This window comes from Carcharhinus amblyrhynchos, chromosome 3 (assembly GCF_965287045.1).
Source record: "Carcharhinus amblyrhynchos chromosome 3, sCarAmb.v2.hapA, whole genome shotgun sequence".
Lineage (NCBI taxonomy): Eukaryota > Metazoa > Chordata > Chondrichthyes > Carcharhiniformes > Carcharhinidae > Carcharhinus > Carcharhinus amblyrhynchos.
The window spans coordinates 31,347,089-31,372,799 of NC_137326.1; the positions used below are offsets into that span (position 1 = coordinate 31,347,089).

Consider the following 25,711-nt stretch of genomic DNA (forward strand, 5'->3'; position numbering starts at 1 on the left):
AGAAAAACACGCAGATAAACCCGAAACAAAAGATTGCTCATTGCAATCTGTCTCACAGCAATGTGGCATGGCTGGTCCCAGATAAAGAGTTTGATTAATTCACTTTAATTTTAAACTGGTCCATTGGTTTATATAGTCTATAGATACTTTAAGATATTCCCTTCTTTACCATTGCTTCTAAATATTCCTTTGACCTGGAACCCACTGTCATAACTTAAATCCCTTATAGATAAACCTGAATTTGTTGATGAATGTTCTGTTAATGATACACAGATGGTGGGAATTGTCTGGTTAAGAACTGAGGCACATATAAAGAGTCAGGAGTGTTGTATTCTGCAGTCCCATACAACCATAGGATGCACAGTTCACAGACTCTCAAAATGCCTGCAGCTTTTGCACCCTTGAGATGTTTGTGGACCATGCATATAAAACTTTTAATAAGCTGCACCCAATTTATTTTATTACATTTTTGTTTGCACCTCTGTCCCACGCTCCTGATTTCCAGTCACCCTGTGCAGAGAAGGGTAGAGAAGGTGGAGGGCCTCCTCATGAACCTGTTCCTGGGACTGACCAAACTTGCCATCAACAGCTCCAGGCAGCGGGTGACTGAGTGAATCCAGCCCGTGTCTCTGCCTCTCTACCACGACTATATTCACATCCAGTTATCCCTGAAGAGGGAGCATGCACTGTCTGCCAGCATCACTGAGGCCTTCCATTTTGAATGGGCACTGCTGGGACTGGGATGATTTATCAACCCTGTTAATCACATCTTGGTTTGACGTTTTAAGTTTCCTTTGTATTTTGTTTCTTGTTTGATGCAGTGTCTCTTTAAGGGATCGCTCTCTTCATTTGTCCCTTAGTTTGTTTAATTTAGTTTAATTGTTTCAACCTAAAATAGTGTAAAGAGGGTCAGTTAGCTTAATAGGTTACAACCAAAAGGGGGTCCGTTTGACACAACTATCTGCCCCTCAACAACTACCTAACTACGCCTTGGTGAGGAAGCGCGTGGTGCCTCTCCAGGTACACCTGGATTTGAACATAGCTATGGTATGGGGCAGACAGTCGGAATGAATGATCCCCTTGGTTGCCCTCTGTCTGGACCTGTTGATGACAAGTTTGGCTTCAGACATTTCGTGGGCAGTGGGCATTGTGGGTATTGTGGTGATCTTCAGCCTCAGGAATGACATTTTAATTTGGTTTGTAAGTTTCCTTTGAAGGTTTTATTTTGTAAAAGAGCCCACTAAGGGTTGTCAGTCCCTCTCATTTTTGATTTTGAGTAATTTATTGATCTTGTCAGCTAGGATATGGGTGAGCCGTGCGGAGTCAGAGATCTATGATGATGCATCCTGTGAATAAACATACTCGCAAGAAAAAGATCTATGTTTTGTTTAGCAGTTTGTGCTTTGTCGATCCCCAAAGAGAAAATGCTGGAAAATTTGCTTTTATCCAGTGTGCTTTGTAGATGGTGGATTGGCGTTGAGGGGTCAGTAGGTGAGTTCTCTCTGCAGGGTTCCTGGCCTCTGACTCTTTGGCACTGTAAACAGTGTTTACATGGTTAATCCATTTCAGTTACTGGTCAATGCCTTTAGCAGGGTGTGTAAGAGAGGAATTCACTGATGAAAGGGCTGATTGGTTAGATTCTCTCTTGTTGAAAATAGTCATTGAGTAGCATTTGTGTGGTATGAATGTTACTTGCCAGTTGTCAGACGAAGTCTGGATATTGTCCAAATCTTGCTACATATGGACATGGACTGCTTCAGTATCTGAGGATTCATGAATGGTGCTGAACATAATAAACACAATCATTAGCAAACATCCCCACGTCATACCTTGTGATTTGGGCCTAGAGCTTGACCTGGAGAAACTCCTGCGGTGATATCCTGGAGTCGTGCCTAGCACATCTCTCTTTGTGTTAGGCATAACTCCAACCAGCAGAGAGTTTCCTCCCGATTCTCATCGGCTGCAGTTTTGCAAGGCCTCCCTGGCGCCACAGTTGATCAAACACTACCTTGACGTCAAGGGCGATCAGTCTCACCTCACCTTCTGACGATCGGTGATGCTGCACCCTGTGAATAATCCTCCAAACAAGGAAAACATGTGTCTTGTTTCATACTTCATCATCTTGCTTAGATCTATTTAACATAGACATCGCGGGTGGAACTTTCCTGTCCTCCTCGCCATGAGAATCGATGCGGGTGGGACATGGACCATGCAAAGGTCTGTTGACTTTGGGCAGGATTTTCTAACGTTGGGGCAAGCGCGGTTGGAAAATCCCATCCTTCATCTCTGCCAAGAAACTCAGGAAGGAGTTACCCATTATTTAGCATCTTTACACCACCATCTTTGGCCTCTAAATTTACAGGGACTATCCTATCCTTTGAATAGATATTATCTTAGGGATGTTTAGCAAATCCTCATTTTTTCATTTACCTTATTACTTACCTTAGTCCCAACCTAAAACTTAGATCCATCAGATATATGTATCAAGAAATTAGACATTTTCATAAACTTTGTAATTTTCTTTCCCTAATGAAGGTTGTTAGTGCAGCAAATTGAATATTTTCACTTTTGGATCTCTGTTATCAATATCAAATGTTCCCCAGTTGTCTGGGCAGCTGCTGAGTAAAGCTGTCTCTAGCCTGCATCAACAACTTGTCTCAGCCTTGAATGCTACAGAATGATCTTCAGTGCGTCAATGTAATACTTTCATTACCCAGAAGCAGCTGCTCTTGCCCCCTCTCCGAATGAGACTGACAATCAATATCAAACATTGGACAGCTTAATGCCATGGGTTCAATTCCACTGGGAACAGGAATCAAATTTCCCAAACTCACTGCACATATGGAACTTACAGTCATCAGAGATCTGACAGAGAGAGGAGAAATCTCTCCCATCAATCTGGGCTAATAGGCAATCGAGTTAACTTGCAGATACCAGGTGCAGAATCATAAAAAGCTGCCAAGTAATAGTCCAAACATGTCTGTAATTATCCTCCAATTGCCAAACTTGGTTTTACAATATTTTACAACATTTACAATATTTCTTCCTCTCTTTATCTCTAATTTGTTTGTGGGATTTGGGCTTAATTGACATGGTTAGCATTTTTCGCTCACCCCTGATTGCCTTTGAAAAGGTGGTGGTGAGCTATCTTTTTGAAGCATGCCAGTCTGTGTGTACTTATTGGATTTTGACCCAGCAATAATGAAGGAATGGTGATGTGTTTCTAAGTCAGAATGCTGTGATTTGGAGGGGAACTGCAGGTCTTGTTGATCCTGTGCACCTGCTGCCCTTGTTCTTTGAGGTGGTGGAGTCCATGTGTTTGGACGATGCTGTTAAAAGAGCTGTGAAAAAGTGCTGCAGTGCACCATGTGGGTGGGACACCCTGCAGCCACACTGTGCCACTGGTGGAGGGACTGAACGTTTAATGTACTAGATGGGATGCTGCTCAAGTGGGCAGCTTAATCCTGAACGGCCTTGAACTTCTTGAATGTTGTTAGGTTTCAGTTATTCAGGCAAGTGGGCAGTATTTCATCATGGTCCTAATTTGTGCCTTGTAGATGGTAGAAAGGTTTTGAGGAGTCAGTACATGAATTACACAGAACAAAACACCCAGCCTCTGGCCTGCTCTAGTAGCTACAACATTTATGTGCTGGTCCAGTTAAGTTTCTAGTCAATGTTGACAGCCCAGCATGTTGACGCTGAGGGAGTCAGCGGTGGTAATGTCATTAAATATGAAGGAAAGGTGGTCAGCTTCTCTTTTGTTGGCGATGGTTATTACTCGACACTTCAATGACAAGTAATATTTCTGCCACACACCAGCCTAAGGCCAAATGCCCAAGCCGTGTTGCATGCAGGCATGAATTGCTTTACGCTCAAGATTTGAAAACTTGTGCAAGCATCCTCACTTCTGACTTCCTGATGGAGGGAAAATGCTTCTAATCCTCCCTATCTAAGATCATGTTATGATGAGTTGATGGTATAATTAAGGGTATTTGGAACAAAGAATGGAACAGTGCAATAACAGAACGCCTTGTGTTGAATAAACAAAATTGTAATGGAATTTATATGCACACTTGAATTTACAGTAATAGCAACTGCAGGAAATATAATTTATACATCAAGTACCCCATTATAATTTCACCAGTTTTATCGCTGCAATTTGGGAGAAATTGGCTGAATCAATGCAAAATTGAGTTTTTGCACACTTTAACATTGGTTCAAGCATAATTTTGCCCATAGCTGGCTCTGCCCATGAAACTGACCAGGCCTCCCAATTGACACTAATAAATTAACCAAGTTTTAGTCAATAACAGTGTTTAAATTGTAATCTTCACACACCCACTCAAAACTCTGCCATCCAACCATCCTGTACATCCTTTTATTCAAATCTAAAGTATAAAATGATAAAGTAGTACAGAATTTTGCTTAAAAAAAGACATTTTTACATGTAAAATGCATTTCAATGGCCCATTGATGCAAACAGAGAATTAAATTTTATGCAGCGAAAATAAAACACGTGTGAAGAGAGTAAAAAATAACCTTTTTAAAAATAATCGTTGAGTGGCGCTGGGAATGGTGTGCCAATGTTGTGTCTCCAAAGAGATAAATAATATATCATTCTATCAAGAAGTAACTAATCTGGCTTCCTTGGTACACAACCCTCCATTTCCACTGCTTCAGGCCAATTTCCGTATTTGTTCTTATTTTTCTCATTCTTCAAGATCTGTTAACAAAAATGTGTTTTTAATGACAATACTGTCTACATACTGTTTTCTACCTTTCTACCTATGGTTCTATGCCTATGACCATGGGTCTTCTGTTCAGTTTCTGAACCTCTATTTCTGACTCTGAAAAACACACCTGGCCTCCTCCATCATTTCAGGGCAGTCTTCTGATGGAGATTCCTTCCAAACGGATTCAGTTCGGGCAGCCTCAGTGGGACAGAATCATGCAGAAACTATGCTCCCTTTTCTTTTATGCTACAAGTCGTCATATTCTGTTCTTCTGGAGTACGAATGGCCCAAAGCTTCCTTGAAAAGCTATGGAGAGGTAAGTAAGGGGGTGGCTGAGGGAGTAGGGTAGGTAAATTAAGTGAGTGGGTGAGGTCAGGTTAGGTTGAGGGGAGGGGTGAGGGGGGGGGTTGGGGCTAGTTAGGGGAGGCGGGCTGGGAGGGTTGTTCAGATTTGGAGGTCAGTTGATTGGTTATCCAGGTGCTGGACAAGGTTATAATCTAACATCTCTGTGTAAATAAATAGGAACCATCCAAAGTCTCCAACCCCCAACTCAGAGGTGCAGACTTTTCCAGAGGGTCCTGGGACCAGGGGAATTGTCCATTAAGTCAAACTTCCTGTGTAATTTCCATGGAACCATTGTATTGGGACTTCCAGTAGCACATCTTGGACGATAAGTCCCGTCTCTGACTAAATGCAGACCATTCTCAATGACACTGGTCACGTACTTTTCTTTATTTGGGGCTGAACAGCTTAGCTACAATCTTATCACTGCTCATGATTTTCCCATCCTGCTGAAGTGAATGGAGATTTGGCTGGCCGCAAAATTCTCCGACCTCATTGCAATGGGAGTGTGGTGTGAACGGCTGGTGAAATCATGCCCCTTTTCTTTGATTTATGGACATTCCCAAAATGTACAAACAACAGGTATTCAAGCATTTCTACACTTTTAAAGAGACACATTATAACATGCCCCAATCCCACAATGAATCTGATGTTGTGTATCCAGTCTCCAACTGGATAACTCTAACTGGTGAACTCTAACTGAGTTCATATTAGTAATGGTAAGATCACCATAGTTCCAGGTGAGCAGAGGCTGCTCTCCCCTTTGAGGAGAGTTGACTGGTGGCGATTTAACTTGAGGGTCACCATGCCTCAGGTCAGGGAAAAATTGAGAAGGTGGGGTTTTCATGAAAACCCCAGCGAGTACGGGAACTGAACCGGTGCTGTTGACGTTGCTGTGCATCACAAATCAGCCATCCAACCAAATGAGCTAACCTACTCCCTCTCAATTAATACATCCTTTTTCATTGTCATCGGTGAAGTTCTCCTGCTTTGTTCTCTGTTGAACAGACAGGCAGAGAAAGCTTAGCATCTGGTCAGCACTGGCATCTAAAGAAGTTGCAATGGATTCACACTTGAGAGTAGCAATGAGTAGACTGGACATTGGTCTTCATCCCCTGCCCTAACCTTAAGGATGTCAGAGGGGAATCTCATGCATGAAAAATAATAGATTGTTAATCTGCAGATATAATTATAAAGTATGAACCATAATGTTGACTAAGGTGAAACTGATCCAATTTGGAAGGAAGAATAAAAAAGCACATTATTTAAATAGTGAGACATTGCAGGGCTCTGAGATTCAGAAGGATTTGGGTGTATTAGTGTATGAATCACAAAAGGCTGGTATACAGGTACAGCAAGTAATTAGGAAAGCTAATAGAATGTTATTGTTTGTTGCATTGGAAATTGAACATAAAAGTAGGGAGGTTATTTTCAGTTGTAGAGGACACTGGTGAGATCACATCTGGAGTATTGTGCACAGTACTGGTCTCCTTATTTAAGAAAAAACGTAAATGCACTCAAAGCAGTTCAGAGAAGGTTTACTCGATTAATATCTGGAACTGGTGGGCTGTCTTATGAAGAAAGGCTTGATGGGCTAAGCTTGTATTCACTGGAATTTAGAAATATAAGAGGCAACTTGTTTGAAACCTTTAAGAGTTTGAGGGACATTAACCGGATGGAGGTGGAGAGGATGTTTCCACTTGTGACAGACTCTAGAACTAGGGGTCACTATTTAAAAATAAGGGATTGCCAACTTATGAGAGATGAGGAGAATTGTTTTCTCCGAGAGGATAGTGAATCTTTGGAACTCTCTTCATCAAAGGACTGTGGCAGCAATTTTTGGATATTTTTAAGGTAGAGTTAGATAGATTCTCAATAAACAATAGAGTGAAAGGGGCTGGACAGGAGATTACATTCAGATCAGCCATGATCTTATTGAATGATGGAGTAGGCTCAAGGAGCCAAGTGGCCTACTTGTGCCCTTAATTTGTATGTTTGTATGTTCATCAAAACATAAGGACATTCACCAAGATGTCTGTAAACTGGTTATGCACATTATGTTTACTGGAACTATGGGGCCCTATTTTACCATTTTGATTCTAAGTGCTGAGTGTACTTGAAACTAGGAGTGTTTCAGATCTGACTTTTAGACCGGTTGTCAGTGACGCCATACACACTCTGCCTGAAAAAAATCAACAATTCCGAATTGCGCTGCACAAGCCTGCGGGCAGGGCTTAACATGCCAGAAATCCTGCAGCTCCGATTGGTGCCTCCAACTGCATGCAAATACATTTAGATGGTCATTGCGCCCATTTCGAGCATAGTCCCAATCATGTCCATTTTTGGGCCTTGATAAAGGAGGAATCAGCATGGATGGGGGGGTCTACTCGCCTCACGTCCAATGTTACCAAGTTTTCGTGCCTGAAAACAAGGGCAACGTGAGGGTAAAATTGGGCCCTTGGACTCTACTGTAACCCAAAATCTGATTCTGAAGCAATAATGCAAAACAGTTCTCAAGTGCAAAAAAAGGGCAAAATAACAGCAGTGAAGAGTCCAGAAGATAACAATTCTCTGGAGGAAGCAAAAGACAGTGTAAAATGTTTCGGGAAATAGAGAAGAACAATCCTTTTCCCCAGTACCTTCTCCAGGCCATTTGTTAATAAGCTAACAGCATTCAATCCACCTGTATAAAAATCAGTTCTGCACTAACCATCATCACTCGGCTATCGGATCGGGTTAATTAATTTGGGTTGGAATGGTATTCCGTTCCTACCTGTTCAAATGGACTCTTCTCCTTGATGGGTTTGGCACCAACAAAAACCCAGTTGTCCCGAAAACCCACAGAATGAATTAAAGAGCTCCCTAGGTCACTAAAAAGTGTTCTTGCTTCATCAGTCATCCTAAAAAAGCGAAGAGATTACACTAATAATCTTTAATTAAATCACATTTAAAAAGAACAGGTTAGGCCACAAAGACTATAAAAGAGGATGGTTACAAATTAGAAGAGTCTGGATAACACTTCGAATTATCACTGTATTCTTTGATTTATGGATTTGAGCTTTACCGCCACTGAGACAGGGGGAGGTGAAATGTTGTTCCTGGCTGAATGGGGATTATTGAATTGAATTTGGGCAGTTGATATATTTGGTATGGTGTGAGATGACGATGTGATAGTCAACATTTCCACCCTGCAACAATAAAAAACCCTGCTGAAAACAACTCAAGTCACTTCCTAGAGGCGCAAGAAAAATACCAAAACAAACGATGTTAATGGTGATAAACAAAAGCGTGGTGTTAAAATGGAGAAGACGGTGGAGGGGGTGAGGGAAATGTAGTCAGCGGGAACCAGACAGCTGCTGAAGGCATAATAATCAAGGGTGAAGCAGAGCGGGGGCACAGGAAACTGGAGTCAAAGAAACAAGAAAAATAGCTCTGATAAAATGTTATCCAGACTCGAAATATTGGTCCTATCCTGGCTCCACAGCTGTTGTCAAACCTGCTGAAATTTTCCAGTATTTTCCATTTTTGCTTTAAAACACAGCATCTGCAGTAATTTGCTTTTATCAAAGAAACAAAGTTTGGCAGGGAGGTTAGAAAGAAGTTACAGATGTTCAAAGATGTGCAGATTAGGGGGATTGACCATGCTATTGCCTATTAGTGTCCAAAGAAGTGTAGGTTAGGGGGTTCAGTGGGATGAGTACGTGGAGTTACAGGGATACTGTTTCAGAGAGTTGGTGCAGACTCGATGGGCCGAATGGCCTCCTTCTGTACAGTAGGGATCCTATGATATGGATGATTGAGGACATGAATAAAGGAGGCCTTTCATATTTGAAATGTTGGGGCACTGAAGGCATTGTTGATTAGCAAGGACAGGGGTGAATTGTGAGAGATGCTTGGGGTTAGCTTACTTTTGAGGATGGAGTACGGGAGACGAGTCAAAACAGCACTGGAATTGTTGAATCTGAGTCGGCAATGACTTAAGTAAAAAATTCAGCAACAAATGAAGTAATTTGAAGACAGAGGTGGGAGAATCCATTCTTGTGATAGAGAAGTTACAGGATTGAAACATCAATTCAGATTCAAATAGTGTAACAAGATTACTGACAGTCTGATTGAAGCTGCCACAGGAACCAAGATTGGGAATGGAGTGAATGATAAGTTAATAGAGCGCGTGGTACCACTGATACAGAATTTAACTTTTCATCAATTAGCCGGAGGAGTTTTTCTCATCCAGGACTGACATTGTGACATGTGGCTTATCCACATGCTCATAAAAACTATTTGCAAATATGTAAACATAGAACTCACCTAGAAACTGTTATTTTGTTTCAATGATTCAAATGCAAATATTGTCAACTTGCTTTCGAGTGACGTCTAAGTTACGTATATATTTGCATTATTTAATTTGATTGCTGGTTGCTGGCATCTAGACGTCATTTACCCTTTTAAATTTGGCTCCCATATCTTAGTGGCAGATGTGTAAATCAATTATAAAAAACTGTCTTTATAAACCACATTTTGGGGTAAGGCAATCTAAGACAAGCTTGAAAAGTTGGCATATAGATGATTCACTGGCGTCCAAATTAAAATAGTGCCAAAATAAAAGCAACTAGAATTGCGCCTTCAGGTTTAATGATTTTCTCTCATTCCACTTAAACAGTTGGTGCTTAGTGTTACAGGGTGGGTATGGAAATTTGTGCCCCAGATCTGCAGAGTAGGTAAACAGTATGACTTTTAGGGGAGGGTCTCATCAGCACTTTGAAGTTTCCAATTGCTTAGCAAATGTTCTGTTCTGACACTGGTGTTAAAGTGATAGAACGTGGTGTAATCTATTGATAGCAAATTGGGGGAGCAGACAAAGACATTATTAATAAGTTAACAATGATTTTCACCATAATCAGGCTTTTTATTACTTCAACGCTTCTAACACTTATCATCCAAAGCTGCTGCCTTACCTCACCTATAGGCTTGTGTGCCAATATTTTGAAGCGAGTTACCAGCCGGTCTGATAGCCAGCTGATGAAGATTAAGCATGCGTGCTGGTTCAACAGTGCTTTAAATGTGCTGTAGCATGTGTTTAATTCAAATTAGTAGCCAACTGTTCCCAGCTGGTAAGCTCCTTTCGAGCATTGGAAAAGACACAGACAGACGGAGATGCAGCAGTGTTGGATGGATTCGCTATATTTTATTATAAAAGCATTCCCTGTAGGTAAAGAAGTAGGAAGAAAGAGTTTGTACACTGGAGTGACTTTGTTGCACTGTTATAAATGGCTTCCACTAGATTTATTAATTAAAGAGTACCATGGACGAGTTTGTGTTATGTATCCCAAATTTCCACACGTGATGATTCCACAATAAAACAAGTTGGAACTGATCACACAATGTATACGTGTATAAATTTACACAACTTAAGAGGCTTGTTATTATAATATCACAATGATGTGACTTGTGTGCGTGATAAATCTGTAATTTCACTGGTTGATCAAACATATACCCCAACTGTTTAAAAAGCACTTTTTAAAGACAAGAAAGGAGATGGAATAAAATTGGCTGCCACAAGACACCTGACATTGGGTATTGTCACTTGACTAGCATCTGGAAAGTTCCGATGTGGCTTTAGAATTCAAATTTTGTAATTTGAACTGAGAAAGAATGAAGTGATTTAAAATGCAAGGCCACATTCTAAGGTGAAGGTGAAGAAAACAAACCTTCTGACCCAACAAAACTTATCATTGAGTGAGAGACATTAAAATGCAAAGGATACTGAAAAATGGCTACTACAGACAGTCGCACAACAGACCTCTTGGAAATATACAATGGGTGAAAGAGAAGGATTGCAGGTGACACAGGTAGTAACTGGAATTTTACCACCACACCTGGCCCAGAATCGGGGCAGGCACTGTTTGCAGAATGGAATTCTCTAATGCTCCCAGGTGGGATTTTATGAGCTTCGCCTGAGCAACATCATAAAATACCGGCAAGTGTGTCAGTTCTGAACAGAGAAAACAGGCTGAAAAATTGGCATCTCTCTCCCTTTTGGAAAAAGTGGGTGTCAACCAGTTTGAGAATCAACTATCAGAAACCAACCAGCAAACTGAGACTTCACAGTAATTGCAGAGTTTTCTACATCTAACCGCATCCTTGAAACCAGCGAACCTAAACAGACTGCAACATTTAAAAACCTACTCTTCAAGGACAAGCAAACTGTATATTCTTTTAACTCTTTCATTGGACTCTAACTTCCCTTCTGATGCATATATGTGTGCACATGTATGTGTGTGACACTCTGTTGTTCTTATTTTTCCCTCAGGTTTAGTTATTAATAAAAGTTGCTTTTTTGTTAACTCAAGAAAAACTTGCTTGATTGGCTTTTTGTTGTTTACCACATAAATAGTTAAATATTTTTGGATTTGGAAAAGGCATATCCTCTTAAAAAAAAGAGAAATATAAAACCTTTGTTGTAATCAGCCCAGGCGGCTGAATAGAGGGGAACCGGTTCACACCTTACTTGGTTCAACATTAACCCACAAACCAGTTCCACATTTACTTACTTTGTTGCTGGATCATCGAAAGAAGCAAGTAAAATTATAGTGCCAGGTTTGATCTGCTGTAAGAATTCCACCAGTGGCTTAATATCTGGAAGAAAGGAAATTAGAATTCTCTTACTTTTATTGATCTATTTTTCATATGGTCTGTGGATCTGTTCCTTGATTTACAATTTACAGATAATGGGCCACAATTTTCGAGAAGTGGCAATCACAATTGGATTGCCACGACTCTCCTTTCTTCCCAGCTTACTCAAACACTGCACATTCCTTGCCTGATCTTCCAACATAGGCAGGAGGGAAAGGTGCAGCGCAGAGGCTTCCCATGGCCTTTAGTCAAGGACATTTGAAAGCATTGGAGCCGCACACCCTTTTTTTTAAAAGCAGGTGAGTTTAAAAGTTTGAGAAGGCAGGTGAAGTTTAAAGTTTATTTATTAGTGTCACAAGTAGGCTTATGTTAACACTGCAATGAAGTTTCTGTGAAAATGCCCTAGTCGCCACACTCCAGCACCTGTTCGGATGCACTGAGGGAAAATTTAGCACGGCCAATTCACATAACTGGCACATCTTTCAGACTGTGGGAGGAAACCGGAGCACCCAGAGGAAACACATGCAGACACAGGGAGAACGTGCAGACTCCACACACACAGTGACCCAAGCCGGGAATCGAACTAAGTCCTTGATGCTGTGAACAGCAGTGCTAACCACTGTTCCACAGTGCTGCCTAGGAGGTAAGTGTTTAAGTGGGTAGATTTGGGTGGGCGATGGTGGGACGGTGGTCATTGTGGAGGAGGGCTGTTTGGTCAGTGGTGGCATACAGGCAATCAGTGGGGGAAGGTTGGGTTGTTGGTCATGCGGGGTTTTTGGGGGAGGGAGGGACTGGGGGTGGTTAAGGGAGTGTGGGTATGGGGAGCAAACAAGAAGTCTGGATTGTAATTGGTAGTTGGGGGGGGCGGTAGTTGTGGAGGTCCACTGGGAGATGGGATGAGGTGATAGGGTTGTTAAGAGATGAATACTATAGTTATCTAGGAGATAAAAGCGGTATTGCGAGTCTGTGAAATTCTCTATCCCAGAGCATGATGGATGCCAGGACATTGAATAAATTTAAGGAAGAGCTGGACACATTTTAATTGGTAAAGGTTTGAAAGGCTATGGAGAATGGTCAGGAAAGTAGAGTTGAGGCCGAGATGAGGTCAGCCATGATTGTATTAAATGGCAGGGCAGACTCGGGGGGCTGAATTACCCACTCCTGCTCCTAGTTCATATGTTCTTAATTCTTCCAATTTTTCCTGGGAAACTATTCTGGTAAGACAGTTGGCACCATCTGAAGTCTTTGATTAAAGGGAGAGTATTGGATGGTTCCCAGTTCAGAGTAATTGCTGATCAGGAGTTTGAACTTCCTAGGGAAATTCCTGTGCAGTCCTTGCATGGAGATTTTCAGGCTATTTTGAGGTATTACCAAAGGCCAGGGCAGGGGCCTGAAGGTGGTGCCAAACGCCAGCACCAACACTTCCTCCCCAACTCAGGAAGTGGGGAGTTCAGATCTTTTTAGATCTGCACTGAGAGTGTCCAATTCACAGAGTAGTTTGAAGGCTGGAAGCAGCAGTGTGGGTCCAATTTTAAAAGAAAACTTCTGTCAGAAAACTAAACCAGCCCAAAAGGTCAACAGTAGCGGAGCAACTGTCAGGAGAATGTTCTAGTTCAGAAAAGTAAAATCCCTGCAGTTTTACAATCAGTTAGATGCTGTGGGGAAGGCTGGGGGAGATTGGTGTTGGGAGGTTGGCTGGGGACATGAGGAAGGTGTGGAGGGCCTCACAGGAAGTGGGGAAGTGGTGGGTGAAGGGGAGGGGGGGTGGAGTGGGGGGAGACTGAGGGAGTTTTTGAGGGGGGTTGGGTGCAAGGTTGAAGGGGAGTTGCGGGGATGTTGGAAGGGCGCTGAGAGACAAGGTTCAGGCAGTTCAGTGGAGCTAAGCTACAAGAGTTGAATTGTTTTGGGAATACAGTCATTTCTTTGTGGCTACTTTCCTAACATCAGTTGATTGCTTGATGGTTAATTTCCCTTAGAGACTCAGCTCGGGGCCTCCAAATCTATCACTGCTACAGTCACTCTGCCTACCACATGTGGGTGTAATGAAAGAAAGACAACACCTACATTTATACATCACATTTCGCAATGTCCCAAATTACTTTGCAGCCAATTAAATAGTTTTGAGTTGTGATCACTAGTATAATGTAGGTATGTTATCAAGCACCAGAGCAGACTCGACAGGCTAGATGACTTACTCCTGCTGCTATGTTTTTATGTAAGCCTAGGATGGGTGGAATGAACAGAGGGCTAGATGGCCGTCGTTATCCCTGATTATCTTGTGAACGTTGGGTGGAATCATGGCTGGAGTTCTGCTCATTGTATTGTTAATGGAACTTGCTAATCTGAGCGGGCCGTATAGGATGAGATTGCCTGGACAGGAGTGCATAATGCGCTCATAGTGAATCAGTGGTCTGTTTTACATTATACATTTTCCTTTTCCCTATCATCCCCTCTATCTAGGTGTTTTAATGAGCTTTTTAAGGTCTTGAAATACTGTGCTAAATTTGTGAAGCACGGTAGATACTGAAAATATTTTGTAGTGAGAAGCAGCAGAGTCTTCAGACTTGCTGATCAAGAAAACACAGATGCAATTGGGAACAATTTAGTCTTTGTCCTCTGGCCCCTGAAAAGTTGTCAGGAGAGACACCTGAGGGCTCCAATAGACAGTGAAGAGCTATGTTATTCAATCATTCCACTTCATCGCTCAGGAGTCATTTGATCTTTCTACCCTGCAAACTTATTGATGAAATAGAATCCTTGTATGAAATAAAGATATTGAACAATATCACGTACCCAGGCAGGTGAAAGTCTTCTGCTGCTATGGAATGGAAAAGATTTGTGCAGTTTATCTGGGTTCAGATATTGAATCTTTCCCCCAATTATGAATTGACTGTCACTTGTTGATGTGGTGCAATGTGCAGCACATATTAATGAGAGCTGAGGCAGTCACCAAAATCAGCATTATCATCTACGCAGTGTCATAAATAAACAATAGGATATTTTCCTTTCAAATTAACCATATTGCACAATATTGTTAAAGTAGAATTTGTACCTTCTGGTTTGTTTATTAGTTGCAGTGGGATCACCGAGAGTATGCACACAAACTAAAACTGCTCTTAATATTAATGAATCATACTGCATATCTATGGGGCAATATTGGAGCAGCACGGTGGCGCAGTTGTTAGCACTGCTGCCTCACAGCGCCAAGGTGCCAGGTCACCGTCTGTATGGAGTTTGTACATTCTTCCCGTGTTTGCATGGCTTCCCACTGGGTGCTCCGTTTCCTTCCACAGTCCAAAGATGTGCAGGTTTGGCGGATTGGCTGTGCTAAATTGTCCTTTAGTGTCAGGGAAGACCAGCAAGGTAAATGTTGGGGTTATGGGAATAGGGCCTGTATGGGATTATTGTTGGCTTAATGGGCGAAATGGCCTCCTTCTGCACTGTAGAGATTCTATGATACTTATATTTAATGCCAACTATAACTGTAATCATTTTACTAGGATTTCTCTGTGATTATTTACTGAATCTTGAAAGGGAAAAATTATCATAAATGATTGGAGGGAGAGTTAAAGTGGGGTTGGGGGGGAGGGGGTGGTAGGTGGAGAGAGAAAGTAAAGGAGCCTAGACACTTTGGGCTCATGTTCTCCTTGACCTTGGTACCACCCAGGTATGAACTCTCCAAATATTGGAAGTTACGGACCATTAATTAATATTGAAACTATTATCTTCTGTTTAGTTTGAGTTGAATCTACTTCACTGCCCACCTTGTCCCCCACAACATCTAGCAATGAACGGAAGGGTGGGTTACATTTCCATCTGAAAACATTTGAGTTAAATCAAAACAAACTTAGTTAAATTTCATAAATATCTTACCTCCACTCCACATGTCATAAAAGGAAGTTGATAATAGTTCACCATTTGATGCTGCAGAATAAAGGGACATTTCTGTTATATGTGAGAAATAATAATGTGGCAATATGAAATTGTACGAGTATTTACTCATTGCACATTTTCAGACAATCTACTCACCATTAACTAGAGCAATGTTTAAGCCTCTTCCAATGTTATTCATTATACCGCTCATTAATCTATAGGAAGAAAGAAAGAGATATCTCAAACTAAGAGGCAATGGCCTAGTGGTAATATCCCTAGACTATTAATCCAGAAACTCATCTTATGTTCTGGGGATCCAAGTTTGGATCCTGCCACAGCAGATGGTGGAATTTGATTTCAATAAATAAAATATCTAGAATTAAGAATCAGGGTGGCATGGTGGCACAGTGATTAGCATTACTGCTTCACAGTGCCAGGGACCTGGTTCAATTTCCAGCTCGGGTCACTGTCTGTGTAGAGTCTGCACACTCTCCCCATGTCTGCATGGGTTTCCTCAGGGAAGTGCGTGCAAGAGATTTCCACTTGGATTCTGAACATACAGCAGCTGCTATATTTATTGATAGGATTTTTAATGCCAAGAACATCAAATTCGCGGCCTTGTTATGGTCACCAGAGAGAGAAACACAATCAAGGAGTGACAGGAGCCCTTGAAAGCACAGACTCTTATTTTCAATATTGTCTGTTGTGTAACAATCACATCTTGACTTTTGGATGTGACACTTATTCAAATTGGGGGTGGAAGATTTCACAACTGTGCAGTTTAGAAAGCTGATTCAGTGATGGGAAGGACCTGTTTCTCACAGTCCAAGCATTGACCCAGTGGCACTGTTTTCTTCCCACAATCTGAAAAACGTGCTGGTTAGGTGCATTGACCCGAACAGGTGTGGCGACTAGAGGAATTTCACAGTAACGTCATTGCAATGTTAATGTAAGCCTTACTTGTGACTAATAAATAAAGTTTTTTAAAAACTGATGACCATGAGACCATTACCGATCGTTGGAAAAACCTATCAGGTTCATAAATGTACCTGGCCTACAAATGGTCTGGCCTACATGTGACTCCAAAGCCACAGCAATGTGGTTGACTCAACCTCCTTCCAAGGAGGAATAAGAATGGGTAATAAATGCTGGCTAGCTAGTGATGCCCACATCCCATGAATGAATAAAAAAAAGTTATTTTACCAGGATCCTGAACTTGAGATTAGAGCATTGTATCTCAGACACTTTAAAACAGACTTGTCCAACTGGTGGCTCATAGGCCAGATGTGACATCTGAAACCATTCTATGGGGCCCCCAGAACCAGTTTTCAAAATGCCAGTCAAAAGTATGTTGGTTCAGAAGATGGGTGGCATGGTAGCACAGTGGTTAGCACAGCTGGTTCACAGCTCCAGGGTCCTGGGTTCGATTCCCAGCTGTGTGGGGTTTGCACATTCTCCTTGTGTCTGCGTGGGTTTCCTCCAGGTACTCTGGTTTCCTCCCACAGTCCAAAGATGTGCGGGTTAGGTTGATTGGCCGTGCTAAGAAATTGCCCCTCAGTGTCCAGGGATGTGTAGGTTAGAGGGATTAGTGGGTATAGTATGTAGGAATATGGGGGTAGGGCCTGGGTGGGATTGTGTTCAGTGCAGACTCGATGGGCCGAAGGGCCTCTTTCTGCACTGTAGGGTTCTATGATTCTGTGAAAACTGTTCCTGATTTCATGGCTATGCCTTTTCAGAGTTCGATTGAATTGAGAGAGCGGTGTTCTGATTGGAGGAGCATTGAACACCATCAGTGGTGAGTTTGTTAGAAAGAGGTCTTCTTTTGCAAGATGGGACTTCATCTCCATAGGGATTGTGCCGTGGTCACTCTTCCCGATACTGTCATTGACAGGTGGGACAGTGGCAGGCAGGTCGGTGAGGATGAGGTTAAGTATGTTTTACCCTCTTATTAGTTCCCTCACCATGTGCCGCAGCTATGTCCATTAGGACCTGGCAAGCTGTGGGGCCCGGGAGTGTGAACATGAGTTCCGGGACCTGGGGAACGGGAATGTGAGTTCCGGGACCTGGGGAATGGGAATGTGAGTTCCGGGACCTGGGGAACGGGAATGTGAGTTCCGGGACCTGGGGAACGGGAATGTGAGTTCCGGGACCTGGGGAACGGGAATGTGAGTTCCGGGACCTGGGGAATGGGAATGTGAGTTCCGGGACCTGGGGAACGGGAATGTGAGTTCCGGGACCTGGGGAACGGGAATGTGAGTTCCGGGACCTGGGGAACGGGAATGTGAGTTCTGGGGCCTGAGCAGCGGGAATGTGAGTTCTGGGGCCTGGGAAACAGGAATGTAGGTTCCTGGGCCTGGGAAATAGGAATGTCGGTTCTACGACCTGGGAACTGGGAATGTGGGTTCTGGGGCCTGGGGAATGCAAATCAGAGTTCCGGGGCCTGAGGAATAGGAATGGGAGTTCCAAGGCCTGGACAGCGGGAATGTGAGTTCTGGGACCTGGAAAATGGGAATGTGGGTTCTGGGATGCGGGGAACAGGAATTGGAGTTCTGTGGCTTAGGATATGGGAACATGAATTCTGGGGTCTGGGGAACAGGAATCAGAGTTCCGGGGCCTGAGGAATAGGAATGGGAGTTCCAAGGCCTGGACAGCGGGAATGTGAGTTCCTGGGCCGGGGTGTGGGGAGCGGGAATGTGAGTTCCGGGACCTGGGGAGTGGAATCGGAATTCCAGGGCCTGGGGAATGGGAATATGGGTGCCAGGGCCGTGAACACTATGCGTGGAATTTTCCTGGCCTGCCCCCAGGGGAACTGTAGCGGGTGGGACATGGACCATGCAAAGGTCCATTGACTTTGGGTGGGATTTTCCAGCTTTTGGGCGAACGCGGCTGGAAAATCCCACCCAATCTTTCTTTCTGTTCAAAAAGAACATTGAGAGAACATTTAAAATAAATGGTACAACCCTAAAGAGGATGGGGGAGCAGAGAGCCCTTGCTGAATATGTGTATATAAATCATTGAATGTGGTGGGCTTTATTGATAAGGGTATTGAGTACAAGACTAGGGTGGTTACATTAAGTTTGTATAAGTCACAAGTTTGGCTTCAGCTAGGATACATCATTCAGTTCTGGACACCACACTTTAGGAAGGGTATGCAGGCATTAGAGAGAGAGCAGAAATGATTCATGAGAATGGTTCCAGGGATGGGGAACTTCAGTTATAAAAACAAATTAGAGAAGTCAGGACTGTTTGCCCTGGAGGAAAGAAGGCTGCAAGGAGATTTGATGAGGTATTCAAATTCATGTGGTGTCTGGAAAGAGTGGATAGGAAGCAGCTGTTCCCACACGTGAAAGGATTGCAAATGAGAGGGCACAGTTTTAAAGTCGAAGAAGTGATATAAGGAGAAACCCCTTTGCACAGCAAGTGGTAAGGGTTTGCAATGCACTGCCTGAGATTGCAATAGAGGTTCAATTAAACCATTCAAAAGGAAATTAGACTCTTCTCTGAAAAGTAAGAATGTGCATGGTTACGGTGAGAAGGCAGGGTAATGGTACTGTGGGTAAATTGTTCATTCGGCGAGTCGGTCCGGACAAAACAGGCCAAATGATCTCCTTCTAAGCCCTAAAAATTCAGTGGATCTCTGAGCTTATAAATTCTGGGGTACACAAGCCTTTGGGGAAATCTCTCTTTGTAATTTAATGCTCAGAGTCCTAGTATCAATTTGGTAAATCTACACTCCTCACCTTCCAAAGGCAGTAGATTCCTCCTAGGGTGTGCTGCCTAAGCCTAATACTTCAGGTGTGATCTAATTCAGACTTTGCATAGTTGAAGCATAATTTCTATCTTGTTCCATTGGCCTTTTTATTTACTTTCTGTACCTGGTCATGACATTAAGAAAGGAAAGTGAGGCTGGAGAAGTAATAATAGGAAACAAAGAAATGGCAAAGGAACTGAATAGTTACTTTGCTTGAGTTTTCATGGTGGAAGACCCAGTGGGATGCCAGAGCTCCAGGAGAATCAAGGGGCACAAGTGAGTGTAGTGGCCATCACTAAGGAGGAGGTCCTGGAGAAACTGAAAGGTCTGAAGGTGGATAAATCACCTGGACTGCAGGGAATACACCCCAGGGTTCTAAAAGAGATCCAGACATGGATAGAGGATTGGCTGACTGGCAGAAGGCAGAGAGTGGGGATAAAGGATGGCAGCTGGTAACTAGTGGTGTGCCTCAGGGATCGGTGCTGGGACCATAACTTTTCACAATATACATTAACGATTTGGAAGCAGGAACTGAAGGTACTGTTGCTAAGTTTGCAATGATGCAAAGGTATGTAGAGGAACAGGTAGTATTGAGGAAGCAGGGGGCTGCAGAAGGACAGGTTAGGAGAGTGGGCAAAGAAGCAGCAGATGGAATACAATGTGAAAAAGTGTGAGGTTATGCACTTTGGAAGGAGGAATGGAGGTATAGACTATTTTCTTAAAGGCAAAATGCTTAGGAAATCAGAAACACAAAAGGACTTGAGCAGTGCATTGTTCAAGATTCTCTTAAGGTTAATGTGTAGGTTCAGTTGGCAGTTAGGAAGGCAAATGCAATGTTAACATTCATGTTGAGAGAGCTAGAATACAAGAGCAGGGATGTATTTCTGAGGCTGTAAAAGGTTCTGGTCAGACCCCATTTGGAGTATTGAGAGCAGTTTTGGGACCTGTAACTAAAGAAGGATGTGCTGACCTTGGAAAGGGTGCCAGAGGAGGTTCACTAGAATGATCCCTGGAATGAAGAGCTTATCATGTGATGATGAGTTGAGGACTTTGGGTCTGTACTTGTTAGAGTTTAGAAGGATGAGGGGGGATCTTATTGAAACTTACAGGATACTGCAAGACCTGGATAGTGTAGACGTGGAGAGATGTTCCCACTAATAGGAAAAACTAGAACCCGAGGACACAGTCTCAGGCTAAAGGGATGATCCTTTAAAACAGAGATGAGGAGGAATTTCTTCAGCCAAAGAGTGGTGAATCTGTGGAACTCTTTGCTGCAGAAGGCTGTGGATGCCAGGTCATTGAGTGTCTTTAAGACAGAGATAAATAGGTTCTTGATTAATAAGGGGATCAGGGGTTATGGCGAAAAGGCAGAAGAATGGGGATGAGAAAAATATCAACCGTGACTGAATGGTGGAGCAGACTCAGTAGGCTGAATGGCCTAATTCTGCTCTTATGGCTTATGGTATTCTGGTTTATCCTTTTCAGATCTAAAGTTGAACTCCTCACACATGTATGTCTCTATTCTTCTTTAAGAATCTACCAAAGCATAGCTGGCTTTTGGTTATCTGCTCTTACATAGCCTGTGGTAAAATTTTGTTTGATGCAATTCATGCGAAGCTCCATTAGATGCATTATTACATTAAAGGCACTATACAAGTGGAAGTCACAATTATTATTGGAGAGAGAACAGAGCTAACATTACAAGTCTGGATGACTCTTCATCAGAGCTAAAGAAAACCTTCTTTAGCTTTGACAAAGGGTCATCCAGACTCAAACCATAAGCTCTATTCTCTCTCCACAGTTGCTGTCAGATCTGCTGAGATTTTCCAGCATTTTCTGTTTTTATTTCAGATTCCAGCATCCTCAGTGATTTGCTTTTGTCACAATTAATTCTTATTATTTTGGGGCCATCCACAAGCTACTGAGGCCAGATTGCCTGAGCTTCTTCTAGTGTCACTCCAGAATGGATTGGCATGGCACCGGTAGACTTATTCTGCGATCTATCTTTCCTCCTCTGGATGAACACCACATTTTCACTGCTGTCCCCTTCAGAGATAGGTTAGCAAAGGCAGAGAAAGCTCAGCAGCCTGGCAGCATCTGCGGAGAGAGAAACAGAGTTAATGTTTCAAGTCTAATATGACTCTTTTTCGGAATGAAAGGACATCCTCTCTTCAGCATTGAAGTAGAGTCATCCAGGCTCGAAACATTACCTCTGTTTCACTCTCCACAGATGCTGCCAGGCCTACTGAGATTTTCCAACATTTTCTATTTTCTATTAGATTTAGAATAATCTTCAACATGATGAACCTCGCAGGATGGTTATAATTCAAAGAAGATTTACAACCCAGCAGAGTTATATCTTGGTTACTCACACTTTGTTATTGAAACAGATGCTGGGTCCAACAACACTGGCTGCCCCACTTATGAGTTTAAATGGAAAATGGTTTCCTGGGCAACGTATTTCTGATTCGCACAGGGGCCTCTTAGCTTCTGGTTCTGGAAATGCAAAAAGCAAAACATTTATAATATGCTCCTTATAATTCAAAAATGCCATGGCCTAAAACTAGGTTGCTGTCATGCCTGTCATTTCAGGCATAAAATGGGTGTCAGAGCAGGTGGCGAGTGTGCACACATGCCTGATGTCACGGTAAAGGCAGAAAATGAAGCTTGCAGGGACAGTGTGGAAACAAGCATCAGATCCTTCACCTGGATGTTGGGTCTCTTATTTGCAGATGTGAAGTCTGGCTAATCATAGAACATAGAACATAGAACATAGAACACTACAGCACAAACAGGCCCTTCGGCCCACGAGTTGCACCGATCACATCAACACCTACCAACCTACAGACCTATCTATAACCCTCAATCTCATAAAACCCCATATACTCATCCAGAAGTCTTTTAAAAGACCCCAGCGAGTTCGCCTCCACCACCACTGATGGCAGCCGATTCCATTCACTCACCACCCTCTGAGTGAAAAACTTACCCCTAACATCACTTCTGAACTTCCCTCCCTGCACCTTAAATCTGTGTCCTCTCGTAGCGACCATTTCAACCCGGGGAAATAGCCTCTGAGAGTCCACCCTATCTATTCCTCTCAACATTTTGTAAACTTCTATCAGGTCGCCTCTCAACCTTCGTCTCTCCAGGGAAAAGAGTCCCAGCTCCCTCAACCTATCTTCATAAGGCATGCCTCCCAGTCCAGGCAACATCCTTGTAAATCTCCTCTGTACCTTCTCAATAGCTTCTACATCTTTCCTATAGTGAGGCGACCAGAACTGCGCACAATACTCTAAATGAGGCCTGACAAGGGTCTTATAAAGTTGCAGCATTACCTCCCGACTCCAGTAATCGTCCAGTGAATCACCTCCATTCAGCTGGGAAGCGTGACCCTCTGGTAAAAATCCCAAATACTACTTCTGGGTGAACTCCCATTTGACCCTGACGTAAGGATCCAGACCCAAAACTCAAAAGACCTGCTTAACAACATCATGTCATTCAATGCAATTCATTGGTGAGTCAGTGAGGTGTCACCTTCACAAAGCTAAAGTTTGAATGCGGGTGTGTCTCAGACATCAGCAGCCTGTGGCTTCTCGCATATATTGTTAGAACATTGAACATAGAACATTACAGCGCAGAACAGGCCCTTCGGCCCACGATGTTGCGCCGACCAGTTAAAAAACAATGACCCACTAACCTAAACCAATCCCTTTTCGTCCATAAACCTATCCACGGATCTCTTAAACGCCCCCAAACTAGGCGCATTTACAACTGCAGCAGGCAGGGCATTCCAATCCCTCACCACCCTCTGGGTAAAGAACCTACTCCTGACATCCGTCCTATAACTACCACCCCTTAATTTAAAGCCATGCCCCCTCGTGCTAGCTTTCTCCATCCGAGGAAAAAGGCTATCACTGTCCACCCTATCTAAACCTCTAATCATCTTATATGTTTCAATAAGATCCCCTCTTAGCTGCCTTCTTTCCAGCGAAAACAACCCCAAATCCCTCAGTCTCTCCTCATAGGACCTCCCCTCCATACCAGGCAACATCCTGGTAAACCTCCTCTGCACCCTCTCCAAAGCCTCCACATCCTTCCTGTAATGTGGGGACCAGAACTGCACACAGTACTCCAAGTGCGGCCACACCAGAGTTGGGTACAGTTGCAACATGACGCTGCGACTCCTAAATTCAATCCCCCTACCAATAAACGCCAAGACACCGTATGCCTTCTTAACAACCCTATCTACTTGATTCCCAACTTTCAGGGATCTATGTACACATACACCTAGATCCCTCTGTTCATCCACACTATTCAAAGTCCTCCCGTTAGCCCTATACTCAACACATCTGTATTCCTGCCAAAGTGAATTACCTCACACTTTTCCGCATTAAACTCCATCCGCCACCTCTTGGCCCAGCTCTGCAACCTGTCCAAGTCTTCCTGCAAACTATGACACCCTTCCTCACAATCTACCACACCTCCGACTTTGGTGTCATCAGCAAATTTACTAATCCACCCAACTATACCCTCATCCAGATCATTCATAAAAATTACAAACAGCAGTGGCCCCAAAACAGATCCCTGAGGCACACCACTCGTAACCGAACTCCATGACGAATATTTACCATCAACCACCACCCTCTGTCTCCTATCTGCTAGCCAATTCCTGATCCAATTTCCTAGATTACCCTCAATCCCATACATCTGCATTTTCTGCAGAAGCCTACCATGGTGAACCTTATCAAACGCCTTACTAAAATCCATATATACCATGTCAACTGCCTTACCCCCATCCACCTCTTTGGTCACTTTTTCAAAAAACTCAATAAGGTTAGTAAGGCACGACCTACCCGCTACAAAACCATGCTGACTATCTCCAATCAATTCATTACTCTCCAAATAACTATAAATCCTATCCCTAATAATTTTTTCTAAAACCTTGCCCATAACAGAAGTGAGACTCACGGGTCTATAATTCCCGGGGAAGTCTCTGTTCCCCTTCTTAAACAATGGGACAACATTCGCTAACCTCCAATCTTCCGGTACTATACCAGAGGCCAACGACGACCTGAAGATCAGAGCCAGAGGCTCTGCAATCACTTCTCTTGCCTCCCAGAGAATCCTAGGGTAAATCCCATCCGGACCAGGGGACTTATCTATTTTCAAACCCTCAAGAATATCCAGCACCTCCTCCTTATCAACTGTAATACTGTCCATTCTACTCCCCTGCAACCCAGTGTCCTCCTCAGCTATATTCTTGTCCCCCTGCGTGAACACCGAAGAGAACCTGAAATTGCTGTGATTAAATCTGTGATTGAATTATAGAAAGCACCTTGACCTCGCCGTTGTTTTGACAGCTAATTGTGGGCTAAATCACCTTAATGACATCAACAAATGGCAGAAGACATTGGAAACTGCAAAAGCTATGGACAATATTCCAGCCATATTATTAAAGACATGTGTTCCAGAACTTCCACACCCCTAGCCAGCTCATCTACAACACTGGCATCTAGCCAGCAATGCTGAAAATTGATCAGGTATGTTACATATATAAAAAGATGACCAATCCAATTACTGCTCATCAGTCTCCTCTCACTCATCAGTAAAGTGATGGAAAGGGTCATCAACAGTGTTATCATTCAGCAATAACCCGCTCAGAAATGCTCAGTTTGTATTCTGCCAAGGTCATTCAGCTCCTGACCTCATTACAGCTTTGGTTTAAACATGGACAAAAGAGCTGAATTCCAGAACTAAGGAGAGGGTGACAGCCCTTGTTATCAAGGCAGCTTTTGACTGAGTGTGGCATCAAGGAGCCCTAGCAAAACTAGCATTGTTGGAAATCAGGGGGAAAAGCCCTCTGCTGGTTGGAGTCATTCTTGGAACAAAGGAAGATGGATCTGGTGGCTGGAGGTCAATTATCTCAGCTCCAGGACATCACTGCAGGAGTTCCTCAGGGAGTGTCCGAGGGCCAACCTTCAACTGCTTCATCAATGATCGTCCTTCCATTGTACGGTCAGAAGTGAGGATGTTCGTTGATGACTGCACAATATTCAGCACCATTCATAATTCCACAGATACTGAAGCAGTCCATGTCCAAATGCAGCAAGACCTGGACAAGTGGCAGGTAACATTCACACCACACAAGAGCCAAGCTATGACCATCTCCAAATGGAGAGAATCTAAGTACTGCCTCTTGACATTCAAAGGCAATACCATCACTGAATCCCCACTATCAATATCCTGAGGATTATATTTGACCAGAAAATGAACTGAATCAGCCATATAAATATAGCAGCTACAAGAGCAGGTCAAAGGCTGAGAATCCTGTGGCTAGTAACTCACCTTCTAACTCCCCCAAGCCTGTCCACCACCCACA

General features: G+C 43.1%; 1 protein-coding gene across 1 annotated transcript in view; it reads right to left on the reverse strand.

Moving 5' to 3' along the window:
• Nucleotides 1-2,529: 2,529 nt before the first annotated feature.
• Nucleotides 2,530-25,711, reverse strand: part of LOC145338602 (protein FAM3C-like) — a 36,096-nt gene continuing 12,914 nt past the window's right edge. Inside the window, exons 3-8 of the mRNA XM_080182979.1 lie at nucleotides 21,705-21,828; nucleotides 15,738-15,796; nucleotides 15,582-15,632; nucleotides 11,627-11,711; nucleotides 7,849-7,975; nucleotides 2,530-4,723 (exon numbers count right to left, since the gene is read on the reverse strand). Coding sequence (XP_080039105.1) covers nucleotides 4,634-4,723; nucleotides 7,849-7,975; nucleotides 11,627-11,711; nucleotides 15,582-15,632; nucleotides 15,738-15,796; nucleotides 21,705-21,828 — 536 coding nt within the window. The 3' untranslated portion in view covers nucleotides 2,530-4,633. The remainder of the gene's footprint in view (nucleotides 4,724-7,848; nucleotides 7,976-11,626; nucleotides 11,712-15,581; nucleotides 15,633-15,737; nucleotides 15,797-21,704; nucleotides 21,829-25,711) is intronic.